At 41.8% G+C, this 21844-nt stretch overlaps 1 protein-coding gene across 2 annotated transcripts in view; it reads right to left on the reverse strand.

Moving 5' to 3' along the window:
- The window catches only part of COL19A1 (collagen type XIX alpha 1 chain), a 1307565-nt gene that overhangs the window by 202432 nt on the left and 1083289 nt on the right, over positions 1–21844 (reverse strand). For both annotated transcript variants that reach the window (XM_075340245.1, XM_075340246.1), the window contains exons 42-44: positions 17343–17396; positions 13382–13426; positions 5113–5157 (exon numbers count right to left, since the gene is read on the reverse strand). In XM_075340245.1, coding sequence (XP_075196360.1) covers positions 5113–5157; positions 13382–13426; positions 17343–17396 — 144 coding nt within the window. The remainder of the gene's footprint in view (positions 1–5112; positions 5158–13381; positions 13427–17342; positions 17397–21844) is intronic.

Raw genomic sequence — 21844 nt, forward strand, 5'->3', positions numbered from 1 at the left:
CAGGAGTTCCAGCATCCACAAAGGCTCTGACTACATGCCATTGGCATACAGGACCCTATTGTCTAATTGTTCCACCCAAACCTATAGCCACAGCTATTTTCTTTGGAACTATAAACCATCGGGGACAGATAACTCTGTGAATAAGGTCATAGGCCGAAACGTCAGAGATTACTTGTTTACCCCAAAGAAGTTCTATTCCTTTGCTTGGCTTTTTTGATTCTGAATAAAATTATCATTTATTGACATTTGAGTGCGCAGTGTAACTATATATGCCTCCAATTACAGATGCTATGTGCAGCTATCATGGTATAAAAATAAATAAATACAAAAATTGGTGTAGTCTCCCCCTAAATTATGATACCCAGCACAGATAAAGCATATGACTACAGGCTGCAGTTCCCAGCCATGCGCTTAACTTGGCTGTGTATCAAACTAAGAGGATCCGCATGTGGCTTTTTAAAAAAAAAATATTTAATGAAATAATTAAAGAAAAAATAGCATGTGGTCCCCCCCACCCAATTTTCATACCAAGCTATGATAAAGTCTGACAGCTGGGGGCTGGTATTTTCAGGCTTTGGAGACCCATGGTTATTGGGAGCTACCCAGCCTAAAAATAGCAATCTGTAGCCGCCCAGTATTGTCGTATCCATTAGATGTGACAATCCCAGCACTTTACCTGGCTCTTTTCCATTGCCCTGGTACGGAGGCAAATGGGGTAATAAGGGGTTAATGCGTCTATAAGAGCCCCCCCTATTACTAATTTGTAAATGAAAAGAAATAAAGACAAACACTGAAAAAAATCCTTTATTTGGAATAAAAGACGAAAAAACCCTCTTTAAGCACTTAGCCCCCAAAACACCCCTGTAGGTCAGACAAAATCCACACGAGGTCCCACGACGATTCAGGTCTGCTATATCTGAAATTACAGTGCACGATCATAGAATATGTCCGCACGCTGTAACAGCAGGCAGAGACTGAACTGCGATCAGCGGTGACATCACTCAGGTAAGTTGTGGTCAGAGTTGGTGATTCCCAAGGTCATCTACCTGTGGTCACAGTTAGAGGACCGTGGGAACCTCCCAGCTGTGACTACAACTTACCTGAGTGATGTCACCGCTGTTTGCGGCTCTTTCCCAAATCTCTGCCCATATCCCAAGTCTCACAAATCGTCCTCCAGTTTCTCAGCCACGTTTCCTATTGGTGTCAATTTAGAAGCATGCTATTCTCATCCTTCCTTATCACACAATCTCGTGTGGCCTGGTCTCTCAGCTCCTCACTTCTCTCTTGAACACTCAATTCCTAAAATCATTTTCACAACACTCTAATTATACATTTAACCACTTTCTCCTTCCATATTTTTCTGCATACTTAAATGTGGCACCGTGGCCTAGCCAGGTCATCACAAATAACATCCAAACACCCCCCACCCCCATTAGACAGGGACACCAGCCAAACAAAAATCCTTGTTGCCTCCCTCCAGTGTCTGATGTCCACACCAGGTGGGGCGGAGCCAAGCGGTTGGCTACACCCACCAAGGAGTTCACAGGCCTGGAGGCGGGAAAAGTGACAGTTCAGTGTTGGAGTTTGAGGAGTGAGGAGTAAACACTTGGGTGTTTGGGTTTGTGGTCCAGGCACTAACATCAAGGTTGGCAGATGGTGGTGGCCGTCTGCAGGCGTGGTGGAGCAATGCGGAACCGTAGGACCGGGGACGGGCGACGGCCCGCCGGTACCGACCGGCGAGCGAAGTGAAGCCAGCACACACAGGCAGGGCCATCAGACCCCGACCAGGCTTGGAGCCGCCGACAATAGTCAGATCCGAATGTGACTGGAACCCCAGGGGTTTCACAACAGCAAAAGTCCCGATTGAAGTCAACAGCCCACACCGTGAGGGTATACAGCTACTGCCTAAGGCTAGAGACCCAAGGGCCAGCGTCTGCGGGCAAACGGGCTCCTCCGGTACCCATACACCGGGGAGCGGACTACCGCTAGGAATCCATAGTAGTCAGAAAGAGAACATCAAGGTGCAGGGAAAGACAGCCGCCATCACCTGTCCGGGGAGAAGCACTGCAGCCGGCTGCGGGACCCATCCATCCAGCCGTTTGGTTTACCGAGGACTTTGTACCTTTCTTGCTGAGTGAGTACACCTGTGCCATCCGGCACCGCGCCGCGCTGTCCCTGCAACCCTGCACCTCACCCACTCTGCCTCCCCATCACAACAACATCACCGGGCCCCGGGACCACCGACCCCCCAGGGAAAACAACATCCCAGCTGTTCCCTACCATCGCTCCCAGGATCCCCGTCACCAGCAGCGGTGGTGCCTATCTTCACCATGACCCGTGGGTGGCGTCTCAGACTAAATCCCCCAAACCAACCACCCCTTTCACTCACGGGTGAGGAGCGCCGCTCGAGTCCCCGGATCCGGCCCACCGCTCGAGCCACCGAGCAGCAACAGCAGCCGCAGCAGCGCCGGACCCGAGCGTTAGCGAGAGCGCAGCAGCGACGGCCTCCTCCCCGCCCGCGACATAAACAATACATAGTCATGCCTCAAATACCAACAATGAGCAGTATATGGTGTCAAAACCTCATTCTGCACACCATAAGAAACATACAATGCAATTACAGTCTATTATATAGTATAAGTTATGCTGTAGTAATGAACTCACTAACTAGGAAGCATCCAATTACTCCAAAATACATGACTTTCCAGCTTGACCTGTTCCCTGCAAAGTTGCCTAATTTCTTATAATTTCACATAAAAGAATTAAAAAATAATTAAACATTAACCATACAATCATAATGTATTGCATAAGTGTCATGTTATAACAGGATAGCAAGCAGCAACATAACAAATAAACCATTGTGCATAATATATCTCTTTAGGTGGTGCTGAACATTTTCCTCTCCTTTTCACTTTCATGCCAATTTTCTCTCTCTATTGTCTCTATTAATGGGGCTGTCAACTTTCAGGAAAGTGGACCACCAAATTCTGTACAATACCCAAAATAACAAATTCAGCAGGTACTTCCCCTCCCATGCTCCAGTACCAGCTTACTGACATGCTCTGGTCTCAATGTTTTGTCTATAGCAGTGATGAGACATCAACATCACACATCATCGCTCAAGCCAATCACTGATCTTAACAGATGTGTTGTGGTTGACTACTTGTGCTGCTAAGCACAAAACATGAGCCGCTGATCTCAGTGATTGGTGCCATGATTCATGCAAGGCTCTGCCGTTCCTGAGCCGGTGCATGTATCTTGCCTCCGGGGTTTAGGTCTCTTGGGAGGGGCCTGTTCTTTCTGGCCTCGTTCCCGGGGTCACGCCACCATATATTGGTGCTGCTGCCTCTGGGACGCCGTCAGTGATATTTCCGGCTCTGCTGTGTGCTTCATTCCTGTGAGAAGTTCTCTGTTTCTTGTCCTGCTACCTGATACTGTTTGACCTGACCTTCGTTCCCCTTGCCCGTTCTGAACTCCGCCACTCCTTCCCGATCTGACCTGACCTCCGTCCTCAAACCTGATCTGACCTCAGTTTCTCCAACCTGTCCTGATCTCCGTTCCTCCTGCCCGTCCGTACCTCCATCCCTCCTACCCGACCTTTGATCCATACCTCCCTGTCCTCCGGTCTCCTGTCCTGTCCCTTGTTCCCCACATCCTCTCCTGTGCTTACTTTCTCTCCCGGTATCTGACCTCGGCTGTGTTCTTTGACTTTGTATAGTTTTCTCCCCAGTACAGACCTGACATATTGGCGTAGACTCTGACTGATCAATTATCCTTCCTCTTTTGTTAGCGACCTCTAGTAGGCTTCTTTCTAACCACAATCAGAAGTTCTTGTCCTACCTGAGTCCCTGCACTCGCGAGTGGTAGATTGACAATTGGCTGGAGCAGTTATGCACAAACAAATAGCCAAAACACTTGGACTGGAACAGGGCGGTGAGCTAGCTCTGGACTCAGGGAGGGTAAGTACCTGTTGAGTTTGTTAATTTAAGCATTTTACAAAGTTATGGGCTGAATTTCCTGAAAGTGGGCAGCCCCATTTAACTTAACCTTGAATCTACAATTCATTCCTAACATTCAAAGCTCATCACACTTAAATTACAAGCCTATTTGAACACTGGCCATGTCACACAGTTTTGCTAGTTTGATACATGTATTTTACTTTCCTTTATTTTGCATACTCGTTTCTATATTTTACAACTCAAGCCAAGTTGTCACAGAGTATATGCCATTATCCAGCAGCATTTTGGATGGTGTCCATTTGTTGACATGAATATATAACAATTCTCCACTACCAAAGTCAAAGACAAAAACAATTCAGTCTTTTGTCCTGGTGTTGTTGGGATAATTTATTGTAGAAACCGCTAATTAAGAAAAATGTTGCCGCGTGTTGTTCATGTTTAGTGTTATAGTTGCACAGAATGGAATAAATTATTACACCGAGTAGTAAAAAGCAATGTTTATACATGTATAATATAACATGTTTGTATAATATAACAAAAACTCATGAACAGAAGTAAATTAATAATGTAATCATTACAACAATGGTGTACTGCAGGCAAAAGCCTTTAAAACCCATTTACATAGTTTCAGAAGTTAAGCTCCTCAGAAGAGGTGAATAACTATATAATTATATTTTATTTCAATTTAACCACATTTTACTATGTAATACCGGGGGGCAATGCAATTTTAACATGTTCCATTTGGAGCTTAGAAAATGAATTTTGCACAGTGAAAATTGAGTCTTTGACTTACCTGACAGGAGAGGGGTTAATTAAGACACAGCACTTAACGTAAACTTTGCCTTTCCGGAATTAGCGTAATAAACAAGTATTTATTTGTGCATGGTGTTAATGCTGTAGTGAGGGTCCATTAACATGCTGCACAAGCAGAAACATATGGTGTGCCTCCCCTGAGCCTATTCAGTAATACTGGAAAAAGCATGTTCGAATTTTCCTGGGATTCTAAGGTCTCAAATCAACTCTACTTTGTACCTTAGGGAAGCACAGCTACCAAATTGAGATCAGCAATGACAGTTCTTAGGGCTTTGAAATGTCTGTCTTCTCAATTCTCTAGAATATTCAGTAGCAAAGCACATTTAATATGCATACTTACCGGTTCACCTGGAATTCCTGGAGGACCCGGGGCTCCGTTCCTTCCCTTTTAAAATGAAGATATATGTTTTAATCAAATTGTATTATCCTACAGAACACAAATTTAGTTGTTTCTTATTTCTAATGCAATTGCCTTACTGACCAGAATAACATTAAACAGCATGTTACAGTGTACAGTGCAATAAAAATGACTAGTAAATCAGGCTTGCCTTAAAATTCGAGTAACAAGGCTTTTAAGGAGAATAAACAGTGATAGATTGGAAAAGACAGTTTTATAGTGTTCACGAAGAAGTACATCTTGCCTGACTACTATGAAACAATGTTTGATTTACCTAATTGTTGGTGTGGGTGTAGATTCACTCACAATGAAAGCTAGGTAATATGCTTCATTTCAGGATCAGATTTACTGAATGTGCAGACAGTCATCAAACAATGCCATCGTTGTCCTCCACCAGGTAATAGAGAGCTGTTTAGATCCCTCGGTTTTGTTTAACTCAATGCAAACTCACAGTATAAACTGCTTACATTATTAAATATATGATACTGATTTACTTAATGTAAAGGGAATATGCCATTAAGATCAACCCTACTAAACTATTATGCAGAACAGTGCCTAATTAGAACCCACACAGTACGACAGAGCTGAATTTTGTCCCATTACAAACTCATTTGTAGTTCTCCTCTCATAATGCCACTGTTCTTTTAGCTGTACTAACCTTCCCCCAAACTGACTTCTTTTGAGATGGAACCAGACGCTGCTTGTCAGATGCTCCATATTCATGAAGAGGTGTGCACTTCTGTCATGCGATGTTTAGCTCTGCACTCACCTGTTGGTATCGTTGTGTAAAGGGTGATTTACACGCTGCGACATCACTACCGATATATCGTCGGGGTCACGTCGTTAGTGACACACATCCGGTGCCGGCAGTGACATCACAGCGTGTGACACCAATGAGCGACGATCAACGATCGCAAATTGCTCAAAAACGGTGATCGTTGACACGTCGTTTATTTCCTTAATATCGCTGCTGCCGCTGTTACGATGTTGTTCGTCGTTCCTGCGGCATCACACATCACTATGTGTGACACCGCAGGAGCGACGAACATCTCCTTACCTGCGGCCACCGGCAATGAGGAAGGAAGGAGGTGGGCGGGATGTTACATCCCGCTCATCTCCGCCCCTCCGCTTCTATTGGCCGGCCGCTTAGTGATGCCGCAGTGACGTCGCTATGACGCCGTACGCACCCCTTGAGGGAGAGATTGTTCGGCGGTCACAGCGACGTCGCTGACAAGGTATGTGCGTGTGATGCTGCCGTAGTGATAATGTTCACTACAGCAGTGATCACCACATATCGCTGGAACGACGGGGGTGGGTGCTATCGCGCTCGACATTGCTAGCAATCACTAGTGATGTCGCAGTGTATAAAGCACCATTTAGACTGTTCACAATGCAGAGTCTGATGAGCAACCTGGGTCTGGTGGAGTGTTCAGTCAGAGTCAGGCGTCAGCTGCTGCAGGTTCTCTGGTCTTCAGTTCTGCAGGAGTTAATTCCTGCAGATGTGGGAGCAAGACCTAAATGCTCGGGTTGCTGATTGCCATGTGCAGCTGTCACTTCCCTTTATTAAGCATGCCTTTCTTCACTCTTGCGCCAGTGATAGCATATGCGAACCTTTGTCTTGTTGCTCCTCTTATTAATGGTGATTTTTGCAGCGCTTGTGATTGGTGTGAGCATTTCCCTGTCATGCATTACTTCATTCCCTATTTTGTTACTCCCCTGCACACATATTGTTGTTCCTTTGTGTTTTGAGTGTTGGGTGTAAGAGTTTCCTTTTACCCTTGCCTGTCATTATTTGTGGGGTTTTAGTTTCTGGGTTCCGACCCACTCCCTGGGTGGGGAGAAGTAGTATCAGGGCTTGGACAGGAGACAAGGCTATGCTGGAGGCTTGACCCTGGCTACCATCGAGCCTACCATCGAGATAAGGGAGAGCGCAGGGGCGCCTGTCTCAGGGTCAGCCTAGGAGCCCCAGTACCCTTCATACTTCCCTGTGACAACTTCTTCATGAATCAGTAGCATCTGACTCAAACACGGCCTCTCATCAAGATTGGCATGAAGAACTGGCCTAAAGATCTGGTATTAAAAAAATTCTCAGTGGCCATTTTAAAATTGCAAGTGTTCTGTTTGTATATTTTAAATACTTATTGTGATGCTTTAAAAAAAACTAACAAAAAACAAACATTGCCAAATTGAAAAAGAAATATATTTAGCACACAAATATGAATATGTAATTTTTTTGATGATAGCTTCCCTATAATGTGAACATGATACTGATAATTTTGGCTCACACTGTAGGCAGTTACACCACCCCACGGTCCTGATAAAATATCAACTACAATTCTCTAATCTATCATCTTAAACTACACACGTACTAATAAAATACTGCAACTTCTATTACAAGATGCAATTTGAATACTATTGTGTTTGCTTTGGCTTGTCTTCCTTTGGGTAAAGATAATGACAAAATCTGATTCAGTTTCATCTACATAAACCTGATAACAGCAGACACTCTGAAATCTCCATCAAAAGCCAAGGCTTGTTTCTTTTTTACTTTGACTTCATAAACTGTAAATTTATCACTACGTTTTTCGGAAGAGTTGAACAGAAAGACTACATAATAAGTAGACGCACAGTACATATGCTTTCAAGTAGCAGCTGTCAAAACACCAAATAATCAAAATAGATTGTTAGATGACCCACAATTGACTCTTCAAAGCTCATCAACTGGCAAAGAACCTATGAACCTCCACTAGAAAATCTTCAAAACAAGCTTTTACTGCAAACTCTTGTAGCCCAGTCAACAGGATAAACAGCAGTCAAAGCCCAACGAAATGAAAAAGCAGAACATCAAGAAAAACAGAGAATTTATATATATTGCTACAATATTGCTAAAGATGTTGCTTCTAATATTAAATGATCACATTTTTCCTAAACTAAGTTATGAATATGTTGACTCAATTGAAATAATTATTCCAGTCATAGCTCCAATTTATGAACTTATGATACTTTTTAATAATAAGATCGAAATATAGTGTTCATTAGACAAAATAATTAGTGATGGGCGATCCCCCGATGGTCGGGATCGGGGAGACTCGCCCGATCGTTTTGTAAAGATCGAGATAGGGATCGAGATAACACGATCTTGCATCCGATCTCCAATCTTGGACTTTACAGTTATAGGAAGGGGTGTCGGGGGGCTGTAAAATAAACAATATAGTTAATAATAATAACATTATAATTATACTTACAGGTCCCGTGACGCGTCATGCAGACTCTGTGTCCCGGTGCTTCTGCTTCTGAGTCCGATCATCGCTGTGTCCTCCCGGTAACCAGAATGACTAAAGGACCTTCTGTGACGTCATAGCCATGTGAATGTTTTATTATCTCATTGGCTACAGACTGGTCACTTGGCTATGACATCATGCAAGGTCCTGTAGTGACAGGAAAGGGATGGGCGTGCATACTCAACGGTACTTGGTGCTTGCCCGAGCATCTCAGTACTCAGTATAATCGGCGAGCACCAAGTACCAACGACATGCTCGAGCACATGCTTGGCTTCCTCTCCCTGCATGTTGGCGCTCTTTACAGAGTCAGCCCACATGCAAGGATTGGCTGCCACACACTGTAATGCCTTAGCTGGTGAATAGTGGCGCCGGGAATCAGGTAATTGGAGATCACCGTTGCTATAGTAACTCGCTTGTTAGGTTACTATGGAAATGGTGGTAGCGGTGACGTCACCGTTTACCAACCCGCAGCCTCTGCTCGATTAGACAGCACAGGGAGAGCAGCATTCTTCCTCCCCCCGTGCTTTCTGAAATAGCATAGCTATATTGGTTGAAGAAGACAGAAGACCAGGATCGTGGAGGGGTGAGAGGAAGTAATAAAAATGGAGTCTCTAAGTGTGTCTGTGTATTCTTTTCTAATAAAGTATTTTTTCTCTGTGTAATGTCTATTTTTAACCATTTATTGGAGATTCTTAATGGCCGGGTCAAACTTGGCCTGACATTAAGAATCTCAAACTTAATTCCAGCTGGTAAAACAAAGCTGGTATTAACCCCTTATTACCCAGCGTGCCACCCAGCATCAGGGCCGCTGGAAAGTTGGATACAGAGCCAGAAGATGGTGCTTCTATGAAGGTGCCATTTTTTGAGGCGGCTGCAGACTGCAATTCGCAGCGGGGGGCCCAGAAAGCTTGGGCTACCTAGCGCTGCGGATTCCAATCCTTAGCTGCCTAGTTGTACCTTGCTGGACACAAAAATTGGGCAAAGGCCACGTTGTTTTTTTTTCCAATTATTTCATGAAATAATTAAAAAAGGGCTTCCCTATGTTTTTCATTCCCAGTCGGGTACAAATAGGCAGCTGGGGGTTGCGAGCAGCCCGTACCTGCCTGCTGTACCTGGCTAGCATACAAAAATATGGTGAAGCCCATGTCATTTTCTCTTTGTTTTTTGATAAAAAAAAGGTTTCCCTGGATTTTCCATTGCCAGTGAAAGTAACACCAAGCAGTTGGGGTTAGTAGCCAGTAGCTGCTTGGATTACCCTTAGCTAGCAATAGAAAATGCAGCGGGAGCTCACACATTTTTTTTAATTATTTTTTTTAAATAAAAAAAAAAAAAAATTGAGCTTCCCTGTATGTTGATTGCCAGTCAAGGTAAAGCTAGGCAGATGTGGGTGGCAGCCCGTAGCCGTCTCCTTTATGTGCGCTGAGAATCAAAAATACCTGCAGAGCTCTAAGTCATTTTTTAAAATATTTATTTATTATTATACAACTATATATATATTGTGTGTGTGTGTATGTGTATATATATATATATATATATATATATATATATATCTATATATATATGTACATATAGCTCTGGCAAAAAATTAAGAGACCACTGCAAAATTTTCAGTTTTTCTGATTTTTCTCTTTATATTTTTCAGTAAAATGTAGATCATTCTTTTATTCTATAAACTACTGACAACATGTCTCCGAATTTCCAAGCAATAAATTTTGCATTTATGATCTGAAAATACTAGTTCATAGAATGATAAATCAATTTACATTTTACTCAAAAATATAAAGCGAAAAATAAGAAAAACTGAAAATTTTGCAGTGGTCTCTTAATTTTGGCCAGAGCTGTATATATATATATATATATATATATATATATATATATATATATATATATATATATATCTACAGCCTAGTGTGCTTTTTATACTTATCTGACATGTTACCCAAGGTCAGATTGCTCAAAATCCCAAGGATTGGTTTGGGAAAGCTGCAAGTAATCATTCATGGTATAGTAGAAGTAATTCGTATTCTATGATACCATTCAAATTAAATAATAAGTTATTATGTATTACATGTTTCTGTTATGTATGCAGGAATGTGCACTATGCTTTTCCTCATAGAGGGGGATCTCAAGCAAGAAAACCTATGAAGTCCATATGATAAAGCAATACTTTGAGGGAGAATGGATTAAGTAGATTGTATTTTTCTAGACGAGATACTGGAACTAATGTTGAACGAATAGTTAACTATTCGTATTTGCTATGCTGTTAGCGAGTACTGTCCGCTACTCACATATTCGTTATGATTAGCTGGCGGAATGTAAGTCAATGGGAAATACTTGCTAAGTAGCGAGTAACCCGAAAGCCGTACTTTTCGTGCAAATAGCGAATAGTACGGCTTTCTGGTTACTCGCTACTTAGCGAGTATTTCCCTTGACTTACATTGCGCCCGCTACTCATAACGAATATGTGAGTATTGGATAGTACTCGCTAACAGTATAGCGAGTATGAATAGTTAACTACTTGCTCAACAGTAACTAGAACAAAAAAAATGTTTTAAACAAGAGGATGGTTTTAGACAATACTCACTCTTAGGCGGGCTTTGCACACTACGACATCGCAGGTGCGATGTCGGTGGGGTCAAATTGAAAGTGACGCACATCCGGCATCGCATGCGACATCGTAGTGTGTAAAGCCTAGATGATACGATTAACGAGCGCAAATTGTCGTAATCGTATCATCGGTGCAGCGTCGGCATAATCCATAATTACGCTGACGCGACGGTACGATGTTGTTCCTCGCTCCTGCGGCAGCACACATCACTGTGTGTGAAGTCGCAGGAGCGATGAACATCTCCTACCAGCGTCACCGCGGCTTCCGTAGGATATGTGGAAGGAAGGAGGTGGGCAGGATGTTTACATCCTGCTCATCTCCGCCCCTCCGCCGCTATTGGTCGCCTGCCGTGTGACGTCGCTATGACGCCGCACGACCCGCCCCCTTAGGAAGGAGGCGGGTCGCCGGCCAGAGCGACGGTCGCAGGGCAGGTGAGTGCATGTGAAGCTGGCGTAGCGATAATTTTCGCTACGCCAGCTATCACACGATATCGTACCTGCGACGGGGGCGGGGACTATCGCGTACGACATCGCAGCATCAGCTTGCGATGTCGCAACATGCAAAGCCCGCCTTAGGGTACGGTTCCACTTGCGTCTTACATGTACGAGTGCAATCCGATAAAACATTGGACTGCACTTGCACCAGTGCATAACTATGGGGCAGTGTCCATCTGTGATTGATTTCTCATGCCATATTGGCCAGAGAAATGAATCGTGACATGCTGCATTTGGCAGTGATTCTAGGCTCATGCATTCACATGTCATCCAACTGCAGTGCGATGTACGCAGAGACAGGCAGCAGAGTAGATTGGGAAAAAGTGATCCCTCCCTCTTCTCCGCAGCTGTGATTCAATCGCAAAATCGCATCACAGTCGCATGACCTCGGCTGAAGCTCGCAGCAGAGAGTCATTAACATATCACTTCCGATGCTCTCACATCGGAACCTATGCGCAAGTGGAACCGAGCCCTTAATGGTGTTTTCACCTAAGATTTTTTTAAAAATAGCTATGCCATAGGCACTAAAAAAATGAAATCAATCATACAAAAATGCATGTGACGCTACTCTGGTCTCTGTGTTATTTCTCTCAGCTGGGAATAAATTGTAGAAATCCTGGATGGTGATTTATTGTGTCAACGCATTTTAGAGATAGATATTTCCTCCATCAGGACAAATCACTATGCAGAATTTGACAGCAGCACGGGTTAACCCCTTTTCTTCTCGTATTTGATCTTCCATACCTGTGGGCTGCTGCCGCTGTTGTGTTTATAGTGGTTGTGACTAGTCCAATATTCATTTTTCTAACTCGTGTAATACCCTTGTCTTTTCAGTATTTAGCTCTTCATATAACATGAACAGGATATTCAGAGTTTGAGTATTAGCATGACCAACAATCAATGCTCCTCTGGGGAAGGAGGGCAATTCGGTGACAGAAGCAGGCTCTTTTCTGTCTGATCGCTTAGATGACACAGTTGATATTCACACAACATCTAAGAGACTAATCCAAATAGTTCTAACAATTTCAAATTACAGATGTCAGCTGTGGAATACTGCAGGCACCAGCCAGGATCAGTTAAGGCTGTTCAAATCATTCAGAGGTATTAATATTTCTGTAGCTCGTGATTGTTCTATGCTGGTGCCTATATGTAAATATACTAAATATACTAAAATCTGATGTGAACAGGTATAATAGGACACTTTTGTGTTGGTAGATAAGAATGACATAGATTGCAGGAAGTTTTCTAATTAAGACAGTGAAAGAAACGACTGATGAACTATTGAGTATTTAAGACATCCTCAACATTGGACAAAGCAGTGAAACAAAAATAAATTTCAGTTTAATAACTGAACACTTACTATGTAAATAACTAGTGAATGAAATACTAAAACAATAAATCCAGAAATCAATACTAAATTTCCCATTAACTGAGCAAACACACAGAATGAATTGTATCAGGCTATTACCATACTGAAAATTAATCACAATGTGTAGATATTGGACATTCAGATATTGACGGAAGCCTAAATATACAGAATTGAGGCATTTTGGAGGATACGTTTTGTTAGATCATTGAAGTATGACTATTAAATTCAAACCGAGCTAATAAAATAACATCAAATATTTCATATTTCGTGCTTCTCTTATATGTTCAGACAGCAGTTTTCATAGAATCGAGTGAAATAAATTTAAGGTCATAAACTCGACAAAATAAAATAACTAGGCATGTATTTTAACAATGTATATTTTGCTCAATATAGGAGCGTAATACAGTAATTGTAATTTATATAGGTTTTCTGAATTGTAAAAGCTGCCAAAACTACTCACTGGTATCCCAGCAATTCCCGGTGGACCAATTTGTCCTCGATCTCCCTAGGACACAAATAATATACACAATCCAGTTTAGCAATCCAGAGCATGCCTTATTTATGAAACAAGAGAGACAAATGATATATTTATGGCTCAAAGAACAGCAGTTTGTCTTATACATTTTGTCATTGCTTAGTCAAGAATATAATTCATTAGCTAATCCAGCTGACACTTTTAATCTCTCCAGTCTGAATCCTCTATTATGTCTTTGTTCTACACATATGTAAACATTATTGCATGAGGATAAGTGAACCTCAGGGAAAGGAATGCAGTTGTGAATCAATTTAACATGCCAAAGGTACTCTTCTGATGTATGCGCTCCATTAAAATGTAGACTTGTACGGTAGCAGATAGGCTCTGAATTGTGCAAGGTAAATTAAAATGGATTAAACACGTACATGTCTATACCTTTTAGGAGCCCTCGGGTCATAATATGTAGCTTTGGGTATGGCTTCAGGAAAAATATGTCTGATTATATTTTCAATTCTTATTTCAGTTTATGATTATTGATATTGAATATGAATGTTTGTTTAAATATCTATGTCTCCGTCTATCTGTTCTATCTATCTATCCCTCTATCTGTTCTATCTATCTATCTACCTATCTATCTATCTCTATGTATCTATCTATCTATCTATCTAACTATCTATCCCTCTATCTATCTATCTATCTATCCCTCTATCTATCTATCTATCTATCTATCTATCGAACTATCTATCCCTCTATCTATCTATCCGTCTATCCCTCTATCTATCTATCCATCTATCCCTCTATCTATCTATCTATCTATCTATCTATCTTTTCTATCTATCTAATATCTATATATCTAAAACACACATAGCTAATGCACTGCAGGATGAAACAAGGTCTATAACATTTTTGTGATTTTATTTTTAGATTTTTTTGTCCTTTTCAGTATCTATCGATCTATCTAATTAAACACTAGTGGGCACACTCAGAAAAGGGAATATGGGAATAACCCTTTAAGCTAGGGCTACATGGCGATATATGTCGCACAACATCAATTCTAAGACAAGTCAAAGATATCTACATAACTTGTCTGCAACTTGCTATGACTCATTTATTTTAGAGCTTTAATTTTGTTGTAAGACTAAAATAAAACATATTAGAGAGTAGTGGAATGCAAATCGCATGTGATGCATTGAAGTTTATGGCTAGCGTGTCTTGTGTGATTTAGAACCAGTGACAGAAACTCCAATGCATTTGGAGACATTTCCATCTCTGTGTCAGTCGTAGGAGGGCATAGTGTAGCACAATAGCAAATTATTAGATGTAATGCGACACAGCTATCTCAGGGTTGCCTGACTTTCCATGTAGCCCTGGCCTCACATATACATTCTGCATTACTGTGCAACATCCAAATCTTGTCCTGATCTAATGTCACATGAATATTTTTGCAAACTTTGCAGATTTTCATGGTGGCGTCAGGGTCTGTTCAGATTAGTGATGTTGACACTCCGCCCAATAACTTCTCTTATGTCTGTGTTCAATGCATGCAGCACTAGATGTCGACCTACAGAGTGGTAGTTGATAGGCAGGCTAGCAAGAGTTAATCTCTACTAGTCTTCTTATTAATCTCCTTTGATCACATGTTGTGGTGAGCCAATTACATCAGCTCCTGTGCTATATAGGCTGGCTAGGTCCTACCTTCTATGTCAGCTATAGTTTATCCTAGCAGCTCTGGTGAGGTGTTGTAATCGAGACCATCTGGTGATTGTGATACTTGTTGCTGAGGGTGGATGTGGGGTTAAACCTTGTTGCCTTTTGCTACTTTCCTGCTCTTGCTTTTCTCCTGAGTCTCTCATTGTCTATTACTATGTGTGTACAGTGTGTCAGAGTTTTAGTTTTCCCTTGTCTGTGTTTCCATTTCACTTCTGCCCCTTCCTTCCTTAGTAGGAGGGAGAAATCAGATTTAATCTGGTCAGGAGCATAGCCAGAATCGGAACTCAGGCATCTCCACCATGAGGAGTAACCTTGAGGTTAGGGATAGCTTCGCATGAGGGTCAGTACAGGAGCTTCTGTCCCCTGTTACCCTTTAGTCAAATTGTGACATCTAACGAGAATACAGCACATTTCTGTATTTTGGCTTATTTTTGTTTTTTTTCTAACTAAACTACTTTTTCATGATAATATTCCATTCTGTCCACCATCTCTCAAGAGACATTCAACAGCCGGTTGACTTACATATACAAACTCTTTTTCAATTAGTTCATGAAACATGTTGACTAGATGGGATAATTCGGTTGCTCTAACGCATTATCTTATATGACATTCTAATCTTATCTGACAGATCTTCTAGAAGATGTTATCAAATTTGGTTCAGTGCTCTGTTTGTGAGAAATTGTTCAGTGGCCTTGCTTTGAGATTTCTCACTCTGTATAAGTTTGGCAGCAAACAGTTGTAAAATCTTTATTACATTTTGCCTGCTTTTTATCATCATTGTTGTATGTAATTGTTAGGCATTGCTTAGCAAATTGAATGTGACAATCATCAATGAATATGTTTTTCTTCAAATATTTGGGCATTAGATGAATAATAAAATATCTTAAGGATTTGCCAATTTTGCAATTACAGATATAGGCATGAAAGCATTGAATGAATATTTGCACAAACTAACTTTTTTGGCAACAAGAATTGTTCGTATCATAGTTCTCTCTCTGCTATAGGAGTTTAGTGACAGGTTTTGGGTCCTAGTCTTACCTTCCCCTTTGAGACTCTGCTATTTAAATGTGTTTTCCTTTCCTTTAGCAGTTTTAGGGTTAATAGCAGTATTGCTTGGCAGTAAGCAGGCTAATTACCATTCCAAGTATTTCCGGTTTGAGACCACCCCCAGTCCCTTTATATACCCTCTGCTACCAGCAGAGGGTGCTGGTTATTCTTTATTCATTTGGATTCTGATCTTGTAGGAAGAAGGAGCTGTTGTTTCCCTCTGCTGCAGTTGCTGTGGTGGCTGCAGTCTTGGTTCTGACTGCAGCATTCTGTTGTTGTTTGTCCTCATGTCTGTCTTTCTTTTCCAGTATGTTGTTTCAGTGCAGTGGTGAGGCTAGCGTCCATCACCTGCCCACTCCCTAGCCAGGGACTATTCTACGGTCATCTCAGGCCTTCAGGTTCCGGCTCAGCGACAGGTGAGGAACCTCTATAGGGACTGGCTAGGAGTGCAGGGTACAGTGGCAGATAAATGGACGAGGTATCCATCTCCTCTTTCAATAGCGCGAGGGCTCACCATTGTTAAAGTGTACCTAGTGTACCCCTTGTCTTGTCACGGTGTTTTCCCTTTTTAAGTTGTGTGTTTGGTCTCACGCCGGACTATCCCCTAGTCCGTGCATGACAGTTCTCAGCTATCTCTGACCATCCCATAGAGAAAGATTGGAGCTGCATTAAAGTATGGGCACTGCTGATCTACTCAAATAAAGGACAAAAGTGTGCTATTCTGGCGATTGTTGGGGTCTCAGCAGTCTACAAGTTACCATCATCATTTGGATAATTGCTAACTTAATTTCCCGAAATCCCCTTTTAGGTTCAACTTTAGTAGTAATTATTTTATTTTAGTTGAAACCTCTAGTGTTCACACATATGTAAGGCATAATGATCCTCTCATGTATAATTGCACCTATCCATCTGTCTGTATCAAAGTCATCAAGGCTTGTAGCTAATTGGCATGCACAGACCATAAGACAGTATAATATGATTATGGAAATATGGAAATTAGCTACTGCTTTTAACTTTCTTTAATCCTCAGCTGGAAGATGTATTTAGATTTTTTTATATCTTTTATTACATAAACTACAGTATGGCTGTATCAATGACTATACAGATGGGCAGAGCAACCGCTGACTTAAGGCAATAAAGAAATGTGTCACTTTACAAAAAACAGGAGAGACAAATAAGATTCCAATACCTTCTCTCCCGGGAGACCTTCAAGTCCTGGCAGTCCCATCGGTCCAGGCTCGCCCTAGAAATAAAAAGACCTTTACAGCATAACCTGCATGACATTATACCAAACAAGCAGAGATAAGTTTACATTTACAAGGTACCTAATAAATCTGCCACTTTCGTGTCACCTTCTATAATTTAAGCACCCATTGTTCACTCTTTTTCGGTATTGTTAGTGAAGCCTGAGTGACGGTTTTAATTATACTCCTACGTGTTTATTTCACAATAAAGTTTTAAGAAGTGTTATCGGAAGCAAAATATAATTGCTGCAAAAGTCTTATTTTCTGATATCGCATCTGAAGTTCCCAAATTTATGGGCCAAGCAACAACACCTATGAATAATTTTCACACTGGTCCAATAAAAGGTACAAAACGTATAAAGGATTCACTTTTCTTGTGGACAAATAGGTATAATAAAACACTGTAATAATGCAGTGTTAAAATACTACATTACCCAAAGCGTAGGATAAGAGGGCATCAAAGTTGCTTGAATTATGATGTGAACACATGCACCTCCAGACAGGGAATATAGAAAAGCTATGAAGTGTGAATTCATTTTTATCTCTAGCTAAGCAAAGCAATCGTTAAGGGCTAATTTTTCCTATTTATTTTCTCATGGCGATATAGTAAAGTTAAATCAAGTCTACAAGACTCCTGCTTGTAAGTAAAATGGGAACTATTTTTAGTCAATATAAACATACAATTAAGATAATTTTAGAAGAAAATAAAGGAGGTGAGTATCGTGTTTAACACCTACTTTATTTCAGAGAAGTGAAGAGAAATGCTTGGAAATAAAAGCCAATAATCCCGATTCTAGGTGCATATCTGGTCAATGTAGGTAATTATACTGGTCATGTAAGATATATAACAAGTGCATCACATGAAATGTGTAATGAATAGAAATCGTTATCCGAATACTCAAATTAGGCAACAGAAAAAGGTGTATAGACTATTTACATTTAATATACAGTAAAATAAAACATAAATCTTGAAAAAAGGATAAAAAATAATTTATCTTTTTTTTTAAACAGAAATAGTACCATTCTTATCCATGTATGGTGTCTAGTATTGTAACTTACCCCTATTCACTTAAGGCCTCCGACACACATCCGTGCCGCCGGTACATGTTTGCCATTTTTTGCACGTACCGGCGGCACAGAGACACGTTCAGCAATGCTACCCTATTGTAGCAGGCACACACACGTACAACCACATGGAACGTGTGTCCGTGTGCGTTTGTACGTGTGTGCGTTTTTCTACACGCTGACATGTCCACGTTTTCTCCGGCAGCACGGGTGTCACACGGCCCACACCCGTGCCACACGGATGTAGTGTGGATGCGGTCCCGTGTGACACGCACCGGAGAAAACCCACGTGTCAGTGAAAAAAAACAATACATTTACTCACCTTCTCCAGCCCTCCTTTCTCTGCCGCTGCTGCCACTTGCTGCCGACCGCCGCTCATTATGCTCATTTAATATTCACTTCACTGCCTGGCAGCAGCAGCAGCAGCGGGGAGACGGCAGGCCTGGAGACCGAAGATCAGCACCACGGACAGCAGCGCGGACCACGTGAGTATGCAAATTACCGGTTCTACGTGTGCTATCGTGGATAGCACACGTAGAACACACGTGGACCGCACGTACCCGAGACACGTACTTACCACACGCAACACGCAGGGTAAATACGTGTCTCACGGCATGTGCGTGTTTTTAACGGAAGTGTGTTTCAGGTCTAAAAGGAACTTGTCACGTCCTCAAGCACTATTAATCTGCAGACACAGGGTTAGTCTACAAGTTAATAGCGTTCCAATGCTGTATGATTGCCTTACTGAAAGTAGGGTTAACAGGAGAAAATGAAGTGTGTTGCTCCCTGAAATCTAATACCTCTTCGCGAAAGGCCAGGGCTTTCTTGCTGTGTCCAGGCCAGACATGTCCCTGTGCATAAAGTTCGTAAGGTCGCTATGACATCAGGAAGTGTGACGATTGGCCCTCTGGGTTACTATTTTTGCCGGAATCCAGTGTAAAGATGCCTGGGGTTTTCAGCATTCATTGGTGGTAAGAAGAAACACCAAAGACCATAAGGAGAAAAGTAAGCAGCATAGGTGAACGGTAAGTATTCATTTTTTTTTCTTTTTTTTTTCTATGTCTTATGTTTGTCATGGGTCTTTGTAGATTCCAGAGAATAATAATGTACCTTCAACTCGTGAGGAATAAATTTGCTTCAAATAAAATTTCCCAATAAAATTTGCTAATTTGGTGAATTTGAACCTCCTCATGTTGGCCATCTTTAGTACCTGTTTTCCCTCCTTATGACACATAAACTGACTATTCACTATGTGTATGGTTTAAATGTTCTGACTTGTTGAATGGATAGATAGATAGAGAAGAAAATAAAGGTAGTAAGCACTTCAAAATGTGCAAAAATAATGGACTCTACCTAGCCCATATGGTGTGGTGACGATCTTGTTAAACAGAACCTTTGATAAAGGCTCTCTGTAACTGAAACATCAGCCCTCCCATATAGGCTAATTAAAAGTACATTTTTTTGAAAATTTCGGAGTGTTGACTACTTTTATTTTGTTCTATATTTGACAAATGAATAACTGTTTGGAAGGCCTTGCACCCATCAATGTTTTGTAATTGTGTTACTCCATTATTTTTTCCAGATAAATACACAGACAGACAAACAGACAGAAAGACCGAGATGGATAAATAGATAGATAGATGCATAGGCAGGATAGATAGATAGATAGATAGATAGATATGAGATAGCAAAATGTCCTCAGTAAGAACAAAGGAGGGTTCATGCCAAAGCACCAACCACAACTACACCCTGCACAGTCTCATTCAGAACCACATCCACAATACAAAACATAGGAAGATATACGCCTGTTTTGTGGACTTTAAATAGGCCTTTGACACATTGTAGCACCAGAGCTTATTCTTGAAGTTCTTGGAGAGCAGAGTGTGAGTGTGAACGTTAGAAGAATGACTTATTTTCAGCAGGGCCAAGGAGTCAGAAAGGGCTGCAGCCTAAGTCCAACACTCTTCAATATTTACATCACTGAGCTGGCCACTGCTCTGGAATCTGCCACACTCCAGGTGTTCCAGGAGAAATACTTGGTCTGTCCTAAAAAACTGCGCTATTACAAGAATGTACAAATACACCTACTAGTGCCGGAAATTCACCAGCCAGGGAGATTCAAACAAGCCAGAGACCCTGAATGTCAGGACTCTGGCTTTTCTGCTTATCCTTTTTGGGCTTTTTGCCCTTTTCCAAGATGGTGTCCCCTGCTTCAATCTTCTCCATGTGTTCGGTATCCTCTTGCCTTTTTAATTCCAGTCCAGCCTCCAGTCCTCTGCTTGAGTATTCTGCCTGGTTTTGTACTGCTAGTGGCATCTCAAGTTATTTCAGCAAATCCTGTGTGAAACTCCTGTTGTGAGGGGCACTGCAGCCAAATTTGAGATGCTGCCCCCTGACTGCTGGCCCCCTATGGGTCCCCCCCTGGAAAGACACTGTTCAGTTGCCCCCACCTCCTGTGGCATGACTGGCTCTTGCCCCGCCTTCCGAATATATGTCACCGTGCTGCCCAGCTTCCGGTCTCTCTGTTCCAGGACCCGGACCTGTTTCCCGCCCTCCCTCCCCTTGGTTTTTATTAGTTTTGTTGTGTTTCTCTGTGTGAAGTCGCAGCAGCGGAAGGGGTAGGAAAAGTGGTGGTGAAATACTCGCGCCGGACGGCCGGTGGCGGAAAATTTCCCAAAACCCCGTGGTGTTGGCTGGTAATGCCTAATTTAAAAGCTGCGACCAAAAATTTATGCCAAAGGAAAAGATGAGAGTGTTTTTTCCCCATGCCTCTCCAAAATTGAATAAGTGAAATAAAGCAATTTAACTTATGAAGAATGGTGTGGTGTCTTTCTATGGGGGAAAAAGTGGTGTTTGGGTCCTGGCAGTCCTACTCTTCAGAGGTTCTGCTCACCTGCTGCAGATGCTTGGACCCTGCTGTGGTTCTGACCTGCCTTGCTGTCACATCAGCTGGCTTACTTAACTTAACTGCTCTGCATTTGTTTCATGATCATTGTATACTGCTTTGTTGCTTCCACCATTGAATTTATGCAGTAGCATAGCACGGGATGGTTATGGACACTACAAACTGCTCTGCATTTGTTTCCTGAACATTGTATGCTGCTCTGCATCTCGCTTTGGACTTTCAGAGACTTCCTTACAGAGCTTCAAAGACTGGAATGCTCAATCACATTATCCTGAGGTTTTCAAGAGACTTTCCTTAAAAGCTTCATCTGATATTTTCAGTGTGTTTATGAACTTTATTGTTTTTCCTCTGTACTTTTTTGCTAATCATCGTGTGTTACAATACAAACTTTATAAACCAGGTTCAGTTTTGTCTTTACTCCACGTAAATAGATTCCTGAGTTATCCATTATAATTATTACACTGAAAGACAAGGCCT

Source organism: Anomaloglossus baeobatrachus, chromosome 3 (assembly GCF_048569485.1).
Source record: "Anomaloglossus baeobatrachus isolate aAnoBae1 chromosome 3, aAnoBae1.hap1, whole genome shotgun sequence".
Lineage (NCBI taxonomy): Eukaryota > Metazoa > Chordata > Amphibia > Anura > Aromobatidae > Anomaloglossus > Anomaloglossus baeobatrachus.